Source organism: Protopterus annectens, chromosome 12.part0 (genome assembly GCF_019279795.1).
Source record: "Protopterus annectens isolate FY-2018-M chromosome 12.part0, PAN1.0, whole genome shotgun sequence".
In the NCBI taxonomy this organism is placed as follows: Eukaryota; Metazoa; Chordata; order Ceratodontiformes; family Protopteridae; genus Protopterus; species Protopterus annectens.
In genome coordinates this window covers 99,636,606-99,656,274 of record NC_056746.1, presented here as the reverse complement: position 1 = coordinate 99,656,274, position 19,669 = coordinate 99,636,606, and the positions used below count along the sequence as shown (strand labels likewise).

Here is a 19,669-nt window from a genome sequence, read left to right as displayed (position 1 = left end):
CCACCACTGCATACCTCTCCACCAGCTGCAATGGCTAGAACTTCCCAACTACTTGGACTACATCCAACTCCCTACAGCCCACAACCTTATTTTCAAGCAGTAACAAACATCTTACCACTATAAACCCCCCATGGAACTCCTAAGATCTGCCCACCAAAATCTAATTTCTGTACACAAACCAAATCGTCCCTCAGGTCAACTTCTCCTATCCTTTTCCTTAGCCAAAAATGGAACTCTCTTCCTCCTTCTCTAAGGATTTCTGAAAACATTGATCACTTTAAAACCCAGCTCCAGTCTTATCTCTCCAATAACAAGAAATGCAATTATACTCTACTACCTAATCCTGCCTAACGCAGGCATACATCCATACAAGTAAAGTTTCTTCCCACCTTACCCAATACAAGATCAATCTTACCTTCTGTTCTCCTACAATTGTGACTTTACCCATCTCAGATGTTTTAAAACCTCAGCACTATGATGATTCTGTACTACTGTTCTCTAATGTACAACCTGTAAATATGTATTTTATATTATACTATGTTATTTTACTTTACTTATGATTACCTTTGTAACATGTACTACTTGTTTAACTATTATAATGTCTACTTTGTTTTATGGAGCTTTTCCTCCCGGGGCTCCACTGAAAACGGGCTCCTTGAGCTCAGTGGACCTCCCCGGTCATCAAACTGGAAATAAATTTAAAAAATAATAATAAATATATAGATAGATAGATAGATAGATAGATATGCTTGTATGTTATGTATTATACAAATATTTTTGTTAATTGTTAAATTTCTTGTACATAGCTGTCAAGTAATCAGGGACATATTTCAACAGAATCAGGGACAATCAAGGACATTTGTAAAATATTACTATTAACTTGAGACATTGGCAGAATAAAAAAATGTTAATTACTATACATTTTTTGAAATAAAAGAAATGTACAACTCTTACTGCCATTGTTTTTGAGTATAATTCACCACCTTTTCTCCAAGAGTCACCAGTTTTAGGAGGGATTAAGAGGGACAGAGCTACACTTTGGAGTCAGAATCAGGAGGGACATCCCTGGAAATCAGGGACAGTTGAGAGGTATTCTCTTGTACCATTGTTTCTATATATACATTCTTTGTGAATATTTTTGTATTTTAAGGATGTGTTTCTTGTTTCTAAGACATGCATTACTCTCTAGTAACTCTTTACTTGATGTTGCTGCTTCTTTATGTAATTTTGAGCATTGTCTGAAAAGGATTAATTTTGGAACAGCACACTTACGCATTTAGCAAACAAGTGAAATGATGTAATTTCTGTTACCTTAGTGTTTTTATATTTAACCATGTGGCCTTTTATTTCTTTTCACAGACACTATTGGTCAAAGTTTTAGGTGTGATCTTGTCTGTAGTTGGAGGACTTGCAGTTGGAAAGGTAAGTGTGATCTGACATCTGCTTGAAGAGACTTTTGATTATTAATTCACAAGGCATTAGTACCCTAATCAGGCCATTTTGTTAGTTTGTGTGCTGTTTTTACCTGCATTTTGTTGTAATTATTCAAAACTATATTTAAATTTTATCTTGTGCACAGTTTTGAAGTTTTAGTAGTTTTTTTAATATGGCTGTTCCCTTTCTTGACATAACCTACTTCATATTTCTCGTGGTTTATAGTACATTGTAGGCCTCATTTTTTCCCAGTATTACCAATGCTTGTAGTATTCCAGTGTTACATATTCTCCGTGTAGATCTCTGGGCCTTCCTTGAAAACTGGGCATTTATAAGGTGCATGTTGTGACTTTTGGAACAGTAAAATAATGTATTTTTAGTTAACTTTCCTGCTGCATTACTTTGCAGTTTTATGACCATTTATGATTGTGATACATGTATGATGGCCTGCAAGGCCACTCATGAGTTGGTCAGCCTTTAAGAATGAGCGCTGCAGTAGTGGGTACAGGTTATAAATCTGGATCTCTCCTGCGTTTCAAACTGTGTTTCAGTTCTGCACCATAAGATTCCCTCTGTAGTGTAAATAACAGCAGCAGTTGTTCTGGCTTTGATTTGTAGCTTGTTACTCAGCATGGAGTCCAGGAGACCACTACGGAGCCTAGCCCAAGTTTGAAAATGCTCCTGACCACTGGCTGCTTAAGCAACTCTCTCAGTCACACAGTAGACAAGTAGAGGTTGAGAGAACTAAAGGAAGCACTGGCTAGTTAAGTGACTTGTTCAAATTCGCACTGTAGGCAAATGGAGGCTGATGGAACCAAAGCAGTTCAATGATGGTTTCATAGCCTTAATCCTCGACTCTAACTGCCAGACTAGTGGCTTGTATAATTGAAGACATGGATTGCAGAAGTATTATTACTTGCATACTTTGTATAATTGAAGACCTGGATTGCAGAAGTATTATTACTTGCATAATTCTTTAATTTATTTACTTTTATACATCTAGACTGCATTTAAGGCCAGATCACAGTATTATCTGTTGTCCTTGCTTTTCTGCCGTTATGTAATGGGGCTGTATCATTTCAACGAATGTCCACATTGCTGAATGGCTGTTCCCATTTCCTGACTCCCCTCTAACTATGTATATATACCATCTCTGAGATCACACTACAGTCAGGAAAAGGACAAATTTCCCGTTTTCACCATAGTGCGAGCTATGCTAGAACGGTTCAACAATCTGCATTTTTGATGCAGTGCCATTCGACGATGTGGCTGTTCTCTGAAATGATATAGACCCTTGTATAGTTTTATGCTAACCATATTTTTTGTTTCCTGGCAGTGATGGAATTTTATGTTGTGGTTGAAATTACCTATCAAGCCATCTAATCACTCGTTCTATATGCATTAACCTTCTCCTTTTTGTGACTGCCCATTTTGCTTGCTCATGTGCCTTTATGATGGTACTTTGCTGTTGAAGATAAAGTAGTACCACATAGTGAAGAGTGTAGCTTCTTCCATAGAAGATTCTGTTACAGAGCCAGCTACACATGCAGAATTAAAATTCTCTGGCTGTGTTGGCATATCTGTGAATGTGTGAAGAAATGTGCCTATAGACAGACTTTTCATTATAAACCAAACATTGTGCCATTATATCCTTTTTATCATAAAAGACAGTGAAGCAATTCAGAAACCTATGAAATAAGAGCACTGCAGTGTGGCCTAAACCTGTTGTGATTCAGGTAATTGTTTGTGTGCAGGGCTTGTGAATGTGCTAGAAACAGCAGACACTGCTACTGAGCACCATGCATTAATGACCACTGTTATGGCCAGCAAAGCCATCAATGTCATTACAAAAGGTAATACCTTAGATGCCAGCATCTCACAGAGCAACAGATAGGGAACTGATTCTGGGTGGACAGGGGAAGCATCTCACAGAGCAACAGATAGGGAGCTGATTCTGGGTGGACAGGCCAGCATCTCACAGAGCAACAGATAGGGAACTGATTCTGGGTGGACAGGCCAGCATCTCACAGAGCAACAGATAGGGAGCTGATTCTGGGTGGACAGCGGAAGCATGCAAACCCTTGTCAGACTGTGTTGTCCACAAGTGGAATCAAGGAGAAAATGTGTGGATTGCCCATCTTCGAGATCACAAAGGTACGTGTAGCAACCATGTTGGCTATAGGGAATATTCACTGAACTACAGGAGACATGTTGGGCATATTCCAGGCGTTTAGCTTCACATCTCCTGCACCATTTCCTTGACATTGTGTTGCTACAGATGGAGTATACACAGTTTTCAGCAGAGGAGAGCACCTGCACGTGTGGGTCTTCAATGACGCAGCCCATTCCCCTGGGAGTCATAGATTGCACACAGGCTGCTGGCAAAGCACCACCTGGATCAATGGGATTGAGATACTTTAGTCAACAAGATAATTGTTTAGGTGGTATGAAGCTCTGTATATGTCATTTGATGGAAAAATAGTTTTTGTGTTTCACTATTGCAGTCCTAACATGGGATTTCCTGCCATGGAAGCCCTTGGATGGCTGGACTACCAGGGAATATTTTCCTCCTCCTCCTCCTCCTGAAGCTGGCTGATGCCCTATCCAATTTCACTACATATGGGTATAAAGGGAGTCGGCTGATGCCATAACCTCAGTTCATTCTTGCTGTTGGAGCCAGAAGCAGAGTGCTAGTCATTACGTTGGTCAGTCCGCACCGGACAAAGAAGACATTATTTAAAGTTAAGCATCCCATTGGGAACTTTTCATTTGCATTTTGACTATTGTCAGAGAAAATTAATAACTGTGTCCAGTGTGGCAAACTGATACCACACCGGGACTTTATTCCTTTTTTGTGACTTGTTTGGGACCAGAATATGACGTTCCTAACTGTCAGTTTTGTGTTCTTGTCAGTAGCAGAACTATCGAATGCAGGACTGAAATTCTAGCTAAATCTTTTAGTGAGTCATCAGGGCATTCACTTACATGTCATCTGCTGGTGGAGCCGATGTAGATCTCCTTCGGCAGAAAAAAGAAAAGCGCTCCAGATCTAGGGCCTCAGTCGACTATCGTTCGCTGTCAGCCAGTCCTCCTAGGCTTGTGATTGCTGAAGAAGGTGAGGTGCCTTTGCAGCTCCCTATGTCAACTGATGTGGTGTCACAGGCCCCTATTGAGATCTAGTCAGAATCTGATATGCCTTTGGGTCCCAGTACTTCCTTACAAGCTAAAGGACTTAGCTCATTGTTTGGGTCCCTAACCACTTCTCAGGCTCCTTGGTCTACTGCTCACAGGAGTCAGTTGTTCATTCAGGTACTAGGGTGAAGGTGACCGTAGGCCAAAATCTAAGGCCACTCGCAAAACAAATTACACCCACCTTACCTCAACCTAGGCTTACTGGTTCTCTCCAAGACCTACCGACAAGACCTTGAGGTTGACAGAGGATTTGATTTCTTTAGTCAGATCCAGATGCCTCCATCCCTCCCCCTGAAACATCCTGTGTTAGAAGAAAGAGGGATACCCCACCACAGGAATTTTCTGACTCTCTTTGACTCGTGATTTTGATCATGATGAATCCATCCTTGATGGTGCATCTGTTGCTTCCTGTGGGGATTCTTACTCTGAGGAGAACCTTGCCTCAGCTGCCACCCCTCTCTCGAGGATATTTCCTTTATGGAGATATTGCATACCCTGAGAGAGCATTTCAAATGGGAATCTCAGGACTTCCCCAATCCAATAGGAACATTAGGGAATTTCTTAATGTCCCTGAGCATTAACCCTTTGCCATTCCCCCAGTGTTAGAACTGATAGATGATGTCTTCCTAGATTTTTTTTTACAACCAAACTCTCTCACCCCTGCCCCTTGAAAGCCTGACAGAATTTACAGGGTTCTAGATTCCCACAAGCACCTTTTTAAGAACCCTGTGGCAGATCCTGAAGTGGTGACTCCAGGCCCTAAGGGAACAAAAACTAGCTCTTCCAAAAATCCTTTGCCTACAGACAAGGAAAGCAGAGCCTTTGACAGTTTTGGAAAGAAAGTCTACACCTCTGCTACCCTCATCTTGAGGGCATTGAACTGCCAGTTTGCTATGGTGATGTACCACAAAACTATTCTTGATCAGATGAAACAAAAACTGATGGGGACTGAAAATAAGGCCCTCTCTAAGGAGTTAATGGATCTACATATCTCCTGCTCTCTGGTGGTTAAGCACTCACTCCACTGCTGCCTCCAATAGGGCAGCAGCCACATGATTAGTCATTGCAAGACTTGCCTGGCTGAGGGATCAGTCCCTTCCTGAGCATGTCAGAGTCAGTCTCCTAGATGTCCCCCAAGTCAAAGATTTTCTTTTTGGTTGTAAGGCTGAAGCTGTCCTTTAAAAAAAAAAAAGAGGAGGAGAAGTCCAAGTTCATGCAAAAACGGTCAACCCCCTCGACTCAACCAGAATTATTTTACCAAACATTGATCCTTTGCTGCTCCCCTCTAGACAAAGGAAACTTCATAGGGAAAGGAACCAAGTACAGCGGCCTAGACAGTGGCAGCCAGACCCCAATAGACCTTTGGGATCATGTCTCCAGGGACCTAGCAGAGAGCAGTCATGACTCTTGTAGGCACTCCCTTCCCCCTCCCACCCACCCACCCACCCCCTTCCCAGCCCTGTGACTTTTCTACAAGAACTGGACTCTCGTTAATAGGGAGGTATACGGGTGCTAAACATCATTCAAAGAGACTACAAACTCAAGTTCGCACAGCCCTCGATTCGCTCAGGCTTCCTAAACATTCCTCCAAACCAAAAGACAGAGGACTTGCTCCAAATAGAGCTGCTGTGCACTTAAGGCTGTGTGAAACCTGTATCAAAATCTTTATAAGGAAAAGTTTTCTACTCCAGAAAAGAAGGTAACTGGTGGCCAGTTCTAGACCCATTTTTTTACAGGTTCCAAAATTCAGAATGCTAACTCTGCAAAAACCACTGCCCATAATTTTCCTCCAATGCCTCCATGGTAACCTTAGATTTAAAAGATGCATACCTTCATATCGCCATAGAGGAATCACACAGGAGGTTCTTACGCTTCAGAGCAGATGTGAAGCACTATCAGTTCTGTGCTGTGCACTTTGGCATATCTGCTGCACCCAAGGTTTTCACAAAATGCCTAGCCTCAGTGACAGCCTTGTGCAGGACAAAGAGAATTCAGATTAACCCTTAGACGATTGCTTCATTCAGGCAACAAGTCTAGATAAATTCAAAGAATACCTGCTTTATACCCAACACTTACTAACCTTGGTATCGTTCAACATCAATACACAAAAATATCAACCCCCACAAACAGGATTGTGTTTCTTAACATTGGATCATAGGAGGTTACTTGGTTAATGGTCCTGGGACCCTTAAAAGCCCAGCCAAGAGTTTATCCCTAAAAAGAAACCTCAGTCAGCACCTGTTGCCCTTGTCAGTGAGGGACATCAGTAAGAACCCCTGGGACAAATTTGTCTTTTCCCATCCACTCATCAAGGCTGCCCTTGAAGAGGGTCAGTGAGGTACTCTGTTTGACGTGTATGGGAAGTCTATTCCAGAGACAAGGTAGCCTCTGGGAGATGAATCGATCTCTCCAGCAGGTTTTGTTAACGTCACTTATTAGATTCAAGCCTTTCAAATGGGTAATGCATGAGGAGTTAGACTTATGGATATGGTGGATCTCTAGTAGGGTAGGGTCTGAGATTGCCTTGTAGGCAAGACACAGATCACCTCTGAGCAATATGTATGATACAGAGTAGAGTGATAGTGATTTGAGCCTGTCTGCATTGGACAGGTGTTGGAGGCCTTGTATTCTCTTTGTGAGGTATTTCTGTGACCTTTTCAGTTGGTGCACATGTTTGGAGAGGTACATACCAAATGGGGTGTTATACTCAATTATTGGTCTAATGAGGGAGGAGTACAGAGAGGTAATAACCTCCTTTTTTTCTGGATGCAATTCCTTTACTTATGAGATGAACCAAGTAAAAGGCTTTTCTGACCACTACCGTTACATGATGGTCGAATGTGAGATTATTAACCTGAGTAGCCAGGTCTCTCACCATAGGTTGTGTTTTTATGGGGTTGCCGTTGATGTGGTAATTAGTAGGAGCCTTGTTTTTGTTGAATGGTATGATGATGCATTTCTTTGCCCTTAGCTTGAGGCCATGACTTTGGCACCAGTCATTAGTAGCTGTGAGACCCTCTTGCAATATATTAACATAATTTGGGGAGTCAATGACAGCACCCAACTTACAGATGGGCACAAACTTGGTCAGCAACAGGCCTTCTGTCTTTGCCTGGACCTCCTAAAAGCAGATGCCAAACATTAGGAGTCCCAGGACAGATCACTGGGGAACTCCACTAGTGACAGGTCTGATATTGGAGGTGGAGGTGCCTATTTTGACCTAAGGTCCTGTCAATGAGCCATTTGGGCAGCCAGCTGATGAGATAGGGATTTATGCCAAGTTGTGTTAGCTTTTCGATGATGCCCAAGTGGGAGATTGTGTCAAAGGCCTTAGCCAAGTTTTAAGGTAAGCTGAATGTACTAACTTTCCTTCATCCAGGGCATTGGTGACAGTCTGAAAGAAGTCGACCAGGTACAATCAAGCAAGATCTGCCCTTGACAAATTTGAACTGGGTGGGGCCAAGTGCTTGGAGACTGCCTATGTCCTTGTTTATGAGGTCCATAATAATGCACTCCATGGCTTTACAGATCAGACTTGTTAAGCTAATGGGGTGATAGTTTCCAGGGTCAGTAGTGGCACCACCTTTGTGCAAAGGGATGATAATGGCAGTTCTCCACTTTGTTGGGATGAAGCCTGTACGTAGGCTGTGATTGAATAGGGTGCTCAAGCGAAGCAAATTCTTGATGGAGATGGTGCAGAATACAGCCTGGGATACTATCAGGTCCTATGAAAGCTGTGTTCTTTGCCTTGGATAGGGTCTTAACACTTGATCTATGGAGATTTGAGGTGAAGGACAAGTATCAGGGTTGTTGAAATGGCCTTTGGGGGGGGACAGGGGGTGAAGTTTGCGGGGAACAGGGGGTGAAGTTTGCGCTGAACCTATCTGCTAGCAGGGTTGGCTAAGCCAACAGGATCAGTGTAGGTGATAGTATTAAGTACTAACTCAGAACAAACCTGGACTTTGCCATGGAGGTTCCCGACATAACTGAAGAAGGCATTGTGGTTTACATTTGTTTCGGAGGCTAGTTTTGATTCATAACTGGCTTTGGAGGTTTTCATTAGTGATCTAATTTGCTAGGAACTTTACTAGACTCAGCTGTTCAGAAGGCTTTCCTTCCTGTGGACAAGATTACCTTCCTAAACCTTTACTTCAGAAAGATCTTGAACAGAAAATACCTCACAGCCAGGGAGTAATTCAGAGCCTTGGGTTACATGGTGTCTTGCATTCTCATGACTTCCTTGGCCAGACTGCATATGAATGAGAAAACTGCAGTGGTATCTCAAAAATATGTTGTGCCAATGCTCACAGTTTCTCTAATTCAATAATTAAATAATAATAATAATAATAATAATAATAATAATAATAATTAAATAAAATATGTTGTGCCAATGCTCACAGTTTCTCTAATTCAATAATTAAATAATAATAATAATTAAATAAAACATGTCGTGCCAATGCTCACAGTTTCTCTAATTCAATAATTAAATAATAATAATAATAATAATAATTATAATAATAAATAAATAAATTATGTCGTGCCAATGCTCACAGCTCAATAATTAAATAATAATAAATAATAATAATTAAATAAAATATGTTGTGCCAATGCTCACAGTTTCTCTAATTCAATAATTAAATAATAATAATAATAATTAAATAAAATATGTCGTGCCAATGCTCACAGTTTCTCTAATTCAGTAATTAAATAATAATAATAATAATAATAATAAATAAATAAAATGTCATGCCAATGCTCACAGCTCAATAATTAAATAATAATAATAAATAATAATAATTAAATAAAATATGTCGTGCCAATGCTCAGTTTCTCTAATTCAATAATTAAATAATGATAATAATAGTAATAATAATAATTAAATAAAATATGTCTTGCCAATGCTCAGTTTCTCTAATTCAATAATTAAATAATAATAATAATAATAGTAATAGTAATAATTAAATAAAATATGTCTTGCCAATGCTCAGTTTCTCTAATTCAATAATTAAATAATAATAATAATAGTAATAATAATAATTAAATAAAATATGTCTTGCCAATGCTGACAGTTTCTCTAATTCAATAATTAAATAATAATAATTAAATAAAATATGTCGTGCCAATACTCAGTTTCTCTAATTCAATAATTAAATAATAATAATAAAATATGTTGTGCCAATGCTCACATTTTCTCTAATTCACAATAAACCTAATTCCTTGTCTGTCTGATAGGCCCAAGCATGCTGCCTCAATCCAGGCCTTCCCTTCAAATTCTTCCCTCAGGACCAAACTGTGACAACAGCTGCATCGGAAATAGCCTGGGGAGCCCACTTCAGCAACCTTCAGACTCAAGACAAATGGGACTCCAAGTTCAAAAACAAACCAATCCAAAAGAACTATTGACAGTCCAAAAAGGCCTGACTGCCTCTTAAAAGAAATAGAAACCTGGATTCCTCTGGTGAAGACAGACAATATGTCAGTTATGTGGTACATAAACAAGGTGGGGAATCCACTCTTGCTCCCTTTTTCACCTAGCCATGGACCTTTAGGAAACAGCACACTCCCTAGGGCTGCACCTCATGGCACAGTACCTACCAGGAGAAACCAATCACATAGCAGATTCCCTCAGCAGGAGCCTGTCAGACCTGTATGAGTGACAACAGTATCCAGAAGTTTTTCTCAGCATAGCCAAAAATGGGGAGTGCCACAGATGGACTTTTTTGCCACTAAAGAAAATGCTCATTTGAAACATTTTTGCTACAGAAACAAAATTAAGTTATCCTGGAAGATGGATGCCTTTTCCTTTCCTTTTCATGGAAAGGCCTATTCATCTGTGCCTTCCCCCCGATACCACTACTGCCCAGGGTAGTGCTAAAAATAAGAAAGGAGGGGAGACTGGTAATTCTGATAGCCCCAGTTTGGCTGAGGCAGCACTGGTACCCTCTATTACTCAGCCTAACCAACATGGAGCCATGGCAGTTGCCACAGAGAGTGGACCTGCTAATGCAAAACGGGTGCAATAATGTACACCAACCTGCACACACAGAAATTGACAGCTTGGATGATACTTTGATCCCATGGTAGGGGGTCTCCAACAAACGGGTTCTGGATGTTCTAAAAGAGGCCAGGAGACCTAGCACTAGTCTTAATCTGACAAATGGAAAAGATTCATTCTTTGGTGCAGACAGAGGGGACAAAACTCTCATCAAGCTCTGATCCCTTTCATCGTGCCATACTTATCCAGCTTTTATGAAAAAAGTCTCTCATAATCCTCCATGTAATGCATGCTTCAGCTGGTTATGCCTGTCTGCTTTCTCAACATCCTGTCTTTTCACATGTACTCATGCAACAGTTTCTGAGAGGGGTTGCCCACGTTAAGCCTCCCAGGAAACCTCCTGTTCCTCCCTGGGACCTCAATTTCATTCTGGAGAAGCCAACTCTTCCACCCTTCGAACCAGCTCCTTTCGCTGATATAAAATTCCTGACTTGGAAGACAGCCTTCCTACTAGCCATTACCTCAGCCCGAGTTTTGCAGAGCTTCAGGCCCTTATGTGCGTGTAACTTTTCATAATTTTCCACGTAGACAGAGTGTCTCTCAGAACCAATCCTTTATTGCACAAGGTGGTGACAGACACTTCATTAAACCAGACCATACACTTAACTATATTCTTTCCTAATCCTCAGAACATGGGAGAAAGGATCCTTCATTCTTTGGATGTGCATAGGCAATTGCGTTACTACTTAGACAAAACCAAGAATGCCAGGAAATCAGAACAACTTTTTGTGGCCTTTGCCAGTAGCTCTGAGGGGTACCGGTTTCAAAACAAACTGTTTACAAATACAGTGCAATGAAAAAGTATTTGCCCCCTTCCTGATTTCTTATTTTTTTGCATGTTTGTCACACTTAAATGTTTCAGATCATCAAACAAATGTAAATATTGGACAAAGATAACCCAAGTAAACACAAAACGCAGTTTTTAAGTGATGATTTTATTTATTAAGGAAAAAAACTATCCAAACTTACATGGCCCTATGTGAAAAAGAAATTGTCCCCTAAACCTAGTAACTGGTTGTGCCACCCTTAGCAGCAACAACTGCAATCATTCTCCCTCAGGATTTTTTGGTAGAGAGCAGAATTCATGGTTCCATCAGTCACAAGACGTCCAGGTCCAGAAGCAGCAAAGCAGCCCCAGACCATCACACTGCCACCACCATGTTTGACTGTTGGCATGATGATCTTTTTCTGAAATGCTGTATTACTTGTACGCCAGATATAACGGGACGCACATCTTCCAAAAAGTTCAACTTTTGTTTAGTCAGGCCATAAAATATTTTCCCAAAAGTCTTAGGGATCATCAGGATTTTTTTGGCAAAAGTGAGACGAGTCTTTATGTTCTTTTTGGTCAGCACTGGTTTTCACCTTGGAACTCTGGCATGCATGCCATTTTTGCCCACTTTCTTTCTTCTGGTTGAGTCATGAACACTGACCTTAACTGAGACAAGTGAGGCCTGCAGTTCTTTAAATGTTGTTCTGGATTCTTTTGCGACCTCTTGGATGAGTCATCGCTCGCTCTTGGGGTAATTTTTGTAGGACGGCCACTCCTAGGAAGGTTCGCCACTGTTCCATGTTTTCTCCATTTGTGGATAATGGCTCTCACCGTGGTTCGCTGCAGTCCCAAAGCTTTAGAAATGGCTATGTAACCTTTTCCAGACTGATAGATGTTAGTTACTTTGTTTCTCATCTGTTTCAGAATTTCTTTAGATCGTGCATGATGTCTTTCTTTTTGGGATCTTTTCGCCTACTTCACTTAGTCTGACAGGTGCTATTTAAGTGATCTCTTGATTCAACAGGTCTTTCCGTAATCAGGCCTGAGTTGCAATTACTTTTTCACATAGGGCCATGTAGGGCCACTCTTGCCACCCCTATATTGCCTTTTTTAGGCAAGGTTCAAAGGGCAAAACCACCACCGTAACAGGTACAAGCATGCAAAATCTAAAGGTAATGCTACTCAATGCTAAAAGTCTAAATCTCAAAATGCACTCTCTCGAGGCACTCCTAAAAATGGAGAACATCGATTCTGTGCAGTAACTGAGACCTGGTTCAAGGCTCCAGAGAGCACCCCTGTAATACTAGGCTACAACTCTTACCACACTTTTCAGCCACCGAGCCAAGACCGAAACACTAAAGGTGGAGGAGTGTCCGTATTCACCAAGGATATTCACACCTCCAGGCTAGTTGCCCAACAGAATGCATCTGAAATTCTCCAGGTGCAACTAACACTAGGTAAGACTGCAATCCAAATTGTAGCTTGCTACAGATCCCCCGCCATGCTCCAAGATTCTCACTACACCTTTCTAAACATACTGGAAAATATTAAGATACAACCAAACACCCTAATACTGGGTGATTTTAACTACCCTGCCATTAACTGGGAAAACCACTCGGGTACCAACACCTTTTCCCAATGGTTCTTGGAATTCATAAATTCCAACACCCTGGATCAACTAATCAATTGTTCCACCAGGGGTTCCAATATCTTAGACCTGGTCATTACCAACATGGGAGATAGATGCTGCACACCAGTGGTCACACCCTCATTGGTCAGATATGACCATAAGCAAATCACCCTTGGCATCCACATCCCACCCCCATCCCCGATTCAGAAACCTCCATAAAAAACTTCTCCAAAGCCAACTTCATGCTACTCAAGTCAGAAGTGACAAACTTCATGACACCCATGCAGACGGGAAATGAAAGTTCGACTGCTGAATCCTACACTAAGGCACTGTACAAGCACATCCACTCGTACATGAATCGTGCCATCCCAAATAAAACCAATACGCTCTCCTCCAAAAAAAGGAAACCAATCTGGTGGTGGTCTGCCATAAATAAACTATACAACAGAAGGAAGAAACTGTTGCAGAAAAGAGGAAAATCCCAGGATGCAAAAAAATCCCTTACCAGCCTCAGTAAGAGGCTGAGATCCCTCATAAAATCCTCTAAAGCTAGTTACGAAAATAAAATTGCCAAAGATTCCAGACAACCACAAAGCATTCTATAGTTATGTCAAGAATCTAAATGGCAATGCTCAGATCTGCTCTGAGCTACAACAGAATGGCATTAAATATACTGATCCCAAGGATATTGCCAATATACTGGCAGATCTATTTAGTGCAAACTTCACCCCCTAAAGGGCCCATCTCAATACCAAAAGATTGCCAAATTCCGATAATCATGGCCACACAGGTAGAAAACCGCACTCTCCAAAGCTTAAGAATACAGCATCCATGGGACCAGATGACATCCTGGGCTGTGTACTGCATGAACTACAAAATGAACTGGCACTTCACCTAAGTGTCATGTTTAATCATAGCCTCACCTCAAACTTCGTGCCCACTGAGTGGTGCACAGCTGCAGTTATCACACTCCACAAGGGGGGATCCACCTTGGATCCTGGGAACTACCGTCCCATCAGTCTGACAAGCCTGATCAGCAAGGTCATGGAATGCATTATCATGAAATGCATAAACAAAGACATTGGCAACCTTCAAACACTGGACCCCCACCCTGTTTGGATTCGTGAAAGGCCGATCTTGTCTCCTGAACCTGATTGGCTTCTTTGAATCGGTCTCCAGAGCTGTTGTTGAGGATAAGGCGGTCCACATAGCCTACCTGGACCTTGCCAAGGCCTTTGACACCATCCTCCACTCTGGAATCTTAGATAAACTTACTAAGCTGGGCATAAATCCTTACGTCACTCTGGTTGCCAACTGGTTTACTGACAGAACCCAGACTGTAAAAGTAGCCGACTCCAAATCCATCTCTAGACAAGTGACAAGTGGAGTACCTCAGGGTTCAGTCCTGGGACTGCTCTTGTTTGGCATCTACTTCTCTGAAGTACAGGCCAACACTAAGGGACTCTGGCTAACAAATTTCGCAGATGACTGCAAACTGGGAGCCATTATTGAATCCCCAAATTATGTGGATATTCTACAAAAGGACCTTACAGAAACAGATGATTGGTGCCAGAGCCATGGGGTTAAGCTTAATGCCAAGAAATGTATAGTTATCTCCTTTGGGAAAAACCATGTACCCATGAATTACCACATAGGTGGCAGTACACTAAACACAAAGTGTGATGAGAGACTTAGGAACACAGGTGGATAGTGGTCTCACCTTCGATAACTACATCGCCACAACAGTCAGGAAATCCTTCTATGTGGCACACCTCATCACTAAGGGCTTTTCATCCAGAAAAAAGGAGGTCATTGTCCCACTGTACACCTCCCTCATTAGACCCATTATAGAGTACAACGCCCCATTTGGTATGTACCTCACAAGACATCTGCAACATCTGGAAAGGCCGCAGAAATACCTCACTAAAAGAATCACAGGCCTAAAGCAGATGCCCTATGCTGACCATCTTAAAAAAACTCCAGCTATACTCTGTGGCATATTGTCTACTCAGAGGCGATCTCTGTTTAACATACAGGGCCATGTCAAACCCTGAGCTGTTGGACATGCTCCACTTAAAGAAATCCCAATCCCTCAGAGCCACACGCTCCAGGGATCTAAACCTTGTCATCACAATGAACAAAATATGCTGGAGGGATATGTTCCTGACCCAGAGACTACCCATACTCTGGAATACACTGCCCATACATGTCAAGCAGAGCACCTCCTTGGCCCTCTTCAAAAGGAACCTTGACAATTGGATTGGAGATAGGAAATTCACCCCAGGGATCACGTCAGTCACCTGCTAGACAGGGGTCCAGGGAAGTAAATATTGTGGGAGGAAATATCCAGGGAATTGTTATGGCTAGGCTTGTATAGACCCTAGGGCCGATAGCCTAGTACCAGCCTATGATTATTTTTTCCCTTAATAAACTGCATTTTGTGTTTACTTGGGTTATCTTTGTCTAATATTTAAATTTGTTTGATGATCGGAAACATTTAAGTGTGACAAACATGCAAAAAATAAGAAATCAGGAAGGGGGGCAAATACTTTTTCATTGCACTGTAGATCTCCTGTTGTTTCTTTTTTTTCCTTTTTTTTTTTTTAGGTAGGTAATAGGCTATCAGCCCAAGGGTCTATGTAAGCCTTGCCAGCAAGGTTCCATAGCTGACGCCATCCAAGAAAGTTGTTATATCTCCTTTTGCTGCAGCTTTCATGGTAAAAAGCCTCCTGATGCTGTGAGGACACATTCCACTAGGGCTGTCTCTGCTGCGTTTCTTAAAGTGGTGGCCACCAAGGACATTTCGGAAGTGGGTACTTGGTCCTCAGTGCATACCTTCAACAAGCATTACCATCTTCCTACCTATTCCAAGTCCAGAGCAGGATTTGCCACTACCCTTTTAAAAGGCATCTTTGGGTCTCCTTATTCTTTCCATCCACCCTCCTTTTTAGATCTGGGAATCATCCCACAAGTCAGGACTGCAGCAGTGAAACATGAGAACATAATACAGTTATGTACACTCACCATAAATGTAGATGTTCTGAGTGTATTTACTGTTGCAGTATTTTTCCCCTCCCTCCTTCAATTCTGGCTTATGGGATAGGCTAGGACAGTAACCTTCTCAGTCAGGGTGGCTTCCTTCCTCCTTCATACTTATTCTGGAGTACAGGGTCCCAGATTTCTGACCTAAGAGACACACACTGGGGGGCTCCTACTGCTCCCTTTATACCCAAAAGTAGAAATGCCAATTAGGACATCTGCCGACTTTAGGAGGAGGGAAAAATATTCTATTGTAGTCGGGCCAGCCAAGGACACCCATGGCAGGAAATCCTACAAGTCAGGACTGCAATGGTGAATAACACTCTAGCATCTACATTTATAGTAAATGTACACAACTGTGATGTACAGTAATGGGAACTGAAAGGAAATATTTGATGCAAATTTAGCCACTTTATTACAGCATTGTTCAGGTTTTGCTTTTTGTGATGCATGGAGGTTAGTAAGGATGGGAGTGCCATAAAGTAGTGAGGATAGGAGGTAAGTAGTGGTAACTATAGATCTGATATTGTTAATCCTCGTTCATTCCTTGCGTATGGGTATCGGTTCCGAGCTTGGAACCGTGCCAGCCATTTTCCATGCTCGCATCAGCTTCAAACTCTCGAGCTAAAACTCTTACCCACAATTCCCCTCTCCCTGTTACCTCAGATTTTGTTTGCCGCGCTGTCATCTGGTCATGTCAAGCTACTTCTCTTGAGCTAAGTACAGTCAATTGTTGTTTAATTGCTTTACAAATTACTTTTCTGTCAGAAAAGTTAATATTTTATTATCTCTTGCCCTATCACATCTAGCGTTCATAAATTCCAATCCTTTCAAAGGAAAAATCCGCGGCTCACTCCGTCCTACAGCTGTTGGGTTCCATGGTAGCCTCCATCACCATTGTTCCCTTGGCCAGGTTTCACACGAGGCTTCTACAATGGCTACTGCTCACCCAGTGGTATTCTTTTCAGCATCCTCTTTCAGCCATGATTCGAGTAACTCACAGGTGCAAACAGGATTTAAATTGGTGGATGTCACACAATCTCTCTCAATGGTCTCACCCCCTTTCCCACCAGCAACCCAAGGCCACAGTGACCATGGACGCCTCCCTGATGGGGGGTGGGGGCTGTGTCAGGGACAGACAGTCCAAGGTACTTGGTCCGAACTGGAGGCTCATCTGCACATAAATGTTCTAGAGCTGAGTGCGATGCTTCTGGCGTTGCAGGCATTCCATCCCCTGCTGCCGTCTGGGACAATTGCGATTCAATCAGACAACATGGCGGTGGTCTGGTACATCAACAAGCAAAGTGGAACCAAATCTTACTCCCTTTGTCAAGAGGCCATGAGGATATGGCAATGGGCGATGGCTACCAACCATTTTCTTCTAGCAACGCACATTCCTGGGAGTTCCAACGTGATAGCAGACAGACTCAGCAGGTGCATTCTGCAACCCCACGAGTGGTCCCCGAATCCCTTGATAGCGGCAGAGATCTTCCACCGCTGGGGCCGCCCTTGCTGAGACCTCTTTGCATCCCCGGCCAACTACAAATTCAACAACTACTTCACCCTGATTCCCCCTCTGGGACAGTCTCCCAGGGACACTCTAGTCCATGATTGGCCCTCGGGTCTTCTCTACGCATTTCCGCCCTTTCCTCTTATTCCCCAGTTTCTGAAGAAAGCCTGGCGGTTGAAGAGCAAGGTAATCCTCATAGCACCATATTGGCCACAACAGATTTGGTTCCCATTCCTTTGGCCTCACCTTCTAGATCGACCATGGAGCCTCCATCCAATCCCGGAGTTGATCTCACACCCACAGAACCTGATTCATTCCAACCTGAACAGTCTGAAGCTAACGGCTTGGCTATTCCAATTCCCTTGATTGCCAGGCAGAATGACCTTTCCTTACCAGTACGTGATATTCTCATTGCTTCTCATAAGTCCTCCACTAGAATTACTTATCTGAGCAAGTGGAAAAGATTTACTTGTTGGCTAAAAGATAAACAAGTAGAACCCTTTTCAGCACCAGTGTCGATAATATTAGACTATCTGGCCGACCTGTTTCAGTTGGGTCTATCGGCCTCTACCATTAGAGTTCATTTGGCTGCAATTTCTAATTTTCATGAAGGTGTCCAAGATTCCTCTCTTATGTCCCATAAATTGTGCAAGACCTTCATAAAAGCTATGAATCATCTGAAGCCACCTTTTAGAGAACCTGTTCCGCCATGGGATTAATCACTAGTTCTACAAGCTTTGACAATGGCACCTTTTGAACCATCCTGCTTTTGCGACCTCAAGTATTTGTCATGGAAAAACTTGTTTTTGGTCGCTATTACTTCTGCCAGACGTATTTCTGAACTTCAAGCTTTATGTATCAAGAGTCCATACTTGATTTTTCTTAAAGATAGGGCGTCTCTGAGGACTAATACATCATTTCTGCCTAAAGTGATCTCTGAAATGTCCATTAATCAAGCCATTGAATTTCCAGTTTTCTTTCCCAACCATTCAAACAGAGGAGAGTATTGCCTACATACCCTTGATATACACAGACAAATCCATTTTTACTTAAACAGGACTAAACCCCTTCATAAATCTGACCAGTTATTTTTGGCCTTTTCTGGACCTAGATTAGGATCGGCTGTTGCTAAGGTCACATTAGCTAGATGGCTGAAGGACTGTGTGACCTTTATTTACACAATGTAATATTTCGTTGCCTGCTACCATGAAAGCTCATTCTACAAGGTCGGTGGCAACTTCTGTTGTCTTCCATGCCAGAGCTTCTTTACATGACATCTGTGCAGCTGCAACTTGGGCTATGCCTCATACCTTCGTCAATCATTACAAATTGGATTTGGCCTCCAAGGGAAGAGCATCTTTTGGTTCTATGGTGCTCAGGAATGTCCTTCCATGAGAGCCTCCCAGGATTAGAGGTAGCTGGGGACTCTGTCCCATACGTAAGGAATAAACGAGGATTAACGATATCAGATAAAGAAGTTATGTCTTACCATAATGTTCCATCTGTATTGTTGATCCTTGTTCAGTCATTACGACCCTCCCTCCTTCCCCCTCCTGTGGTTTCTAGTGGATCTCACCATTCAGTTCTCTTAGGTTATTTGACCAGAGGTAGCCTCTACCTTCTTTAACTTGCAAACTCAATCTGAGTTAACAGGGAGAGGGGAATTGTGGGTAAGAGTTTAGCCAGGGAGAGGGGAATTGTGAATAAGAGTTTAGCTCGAGAGTTTGAAGCTGATGCGAGCATGGAAAATGGCCGGCTCGGTTCCAAGCTCGGAACAGATACCCATACGTAATGACTGAACGAGGATCAACAATACAGTTGGAACATTATGGTAAGACATAACTTCTTTTTTTATTTGCATTCATGAGAAAATTTTTGGCTCTAAAACATCTCTCATTTTGGAGATTTGTTAATACAATTTTGTATATGCAGATCGAATTTTAGATTGTCATCCACTGTCATGCCTAATAATTTGCTATGAGAAGTGACTTCAGTGTTTATATTATTGAGAGAGGATTATCAAGTTTGTTTTTTCAT

General features: G+C 42.0%; 1 protein-coding gene across 1 annotated transcript in view; it reads left to right on the top strand.

Annotated features, from left to right (window-relative positions):
• Positions 1–19,669, top strand: part of CLCN7 (chloride voltage-gated channel 7) — a 1,228,907-nt gene that overhangs the window by 560,597 nt on the left and 648,641 nt on the right. The window contains exon 8 of the mRNA XM_044089120.1: positions 1,360–1,422. Coding sequence (XP_043945055.1) covers positions 1,360–1,422 — 63 coding nt within the window. The remainder of the gene's footprint in view (positions 1–1,359; positions 1,423–19,669) is intronic.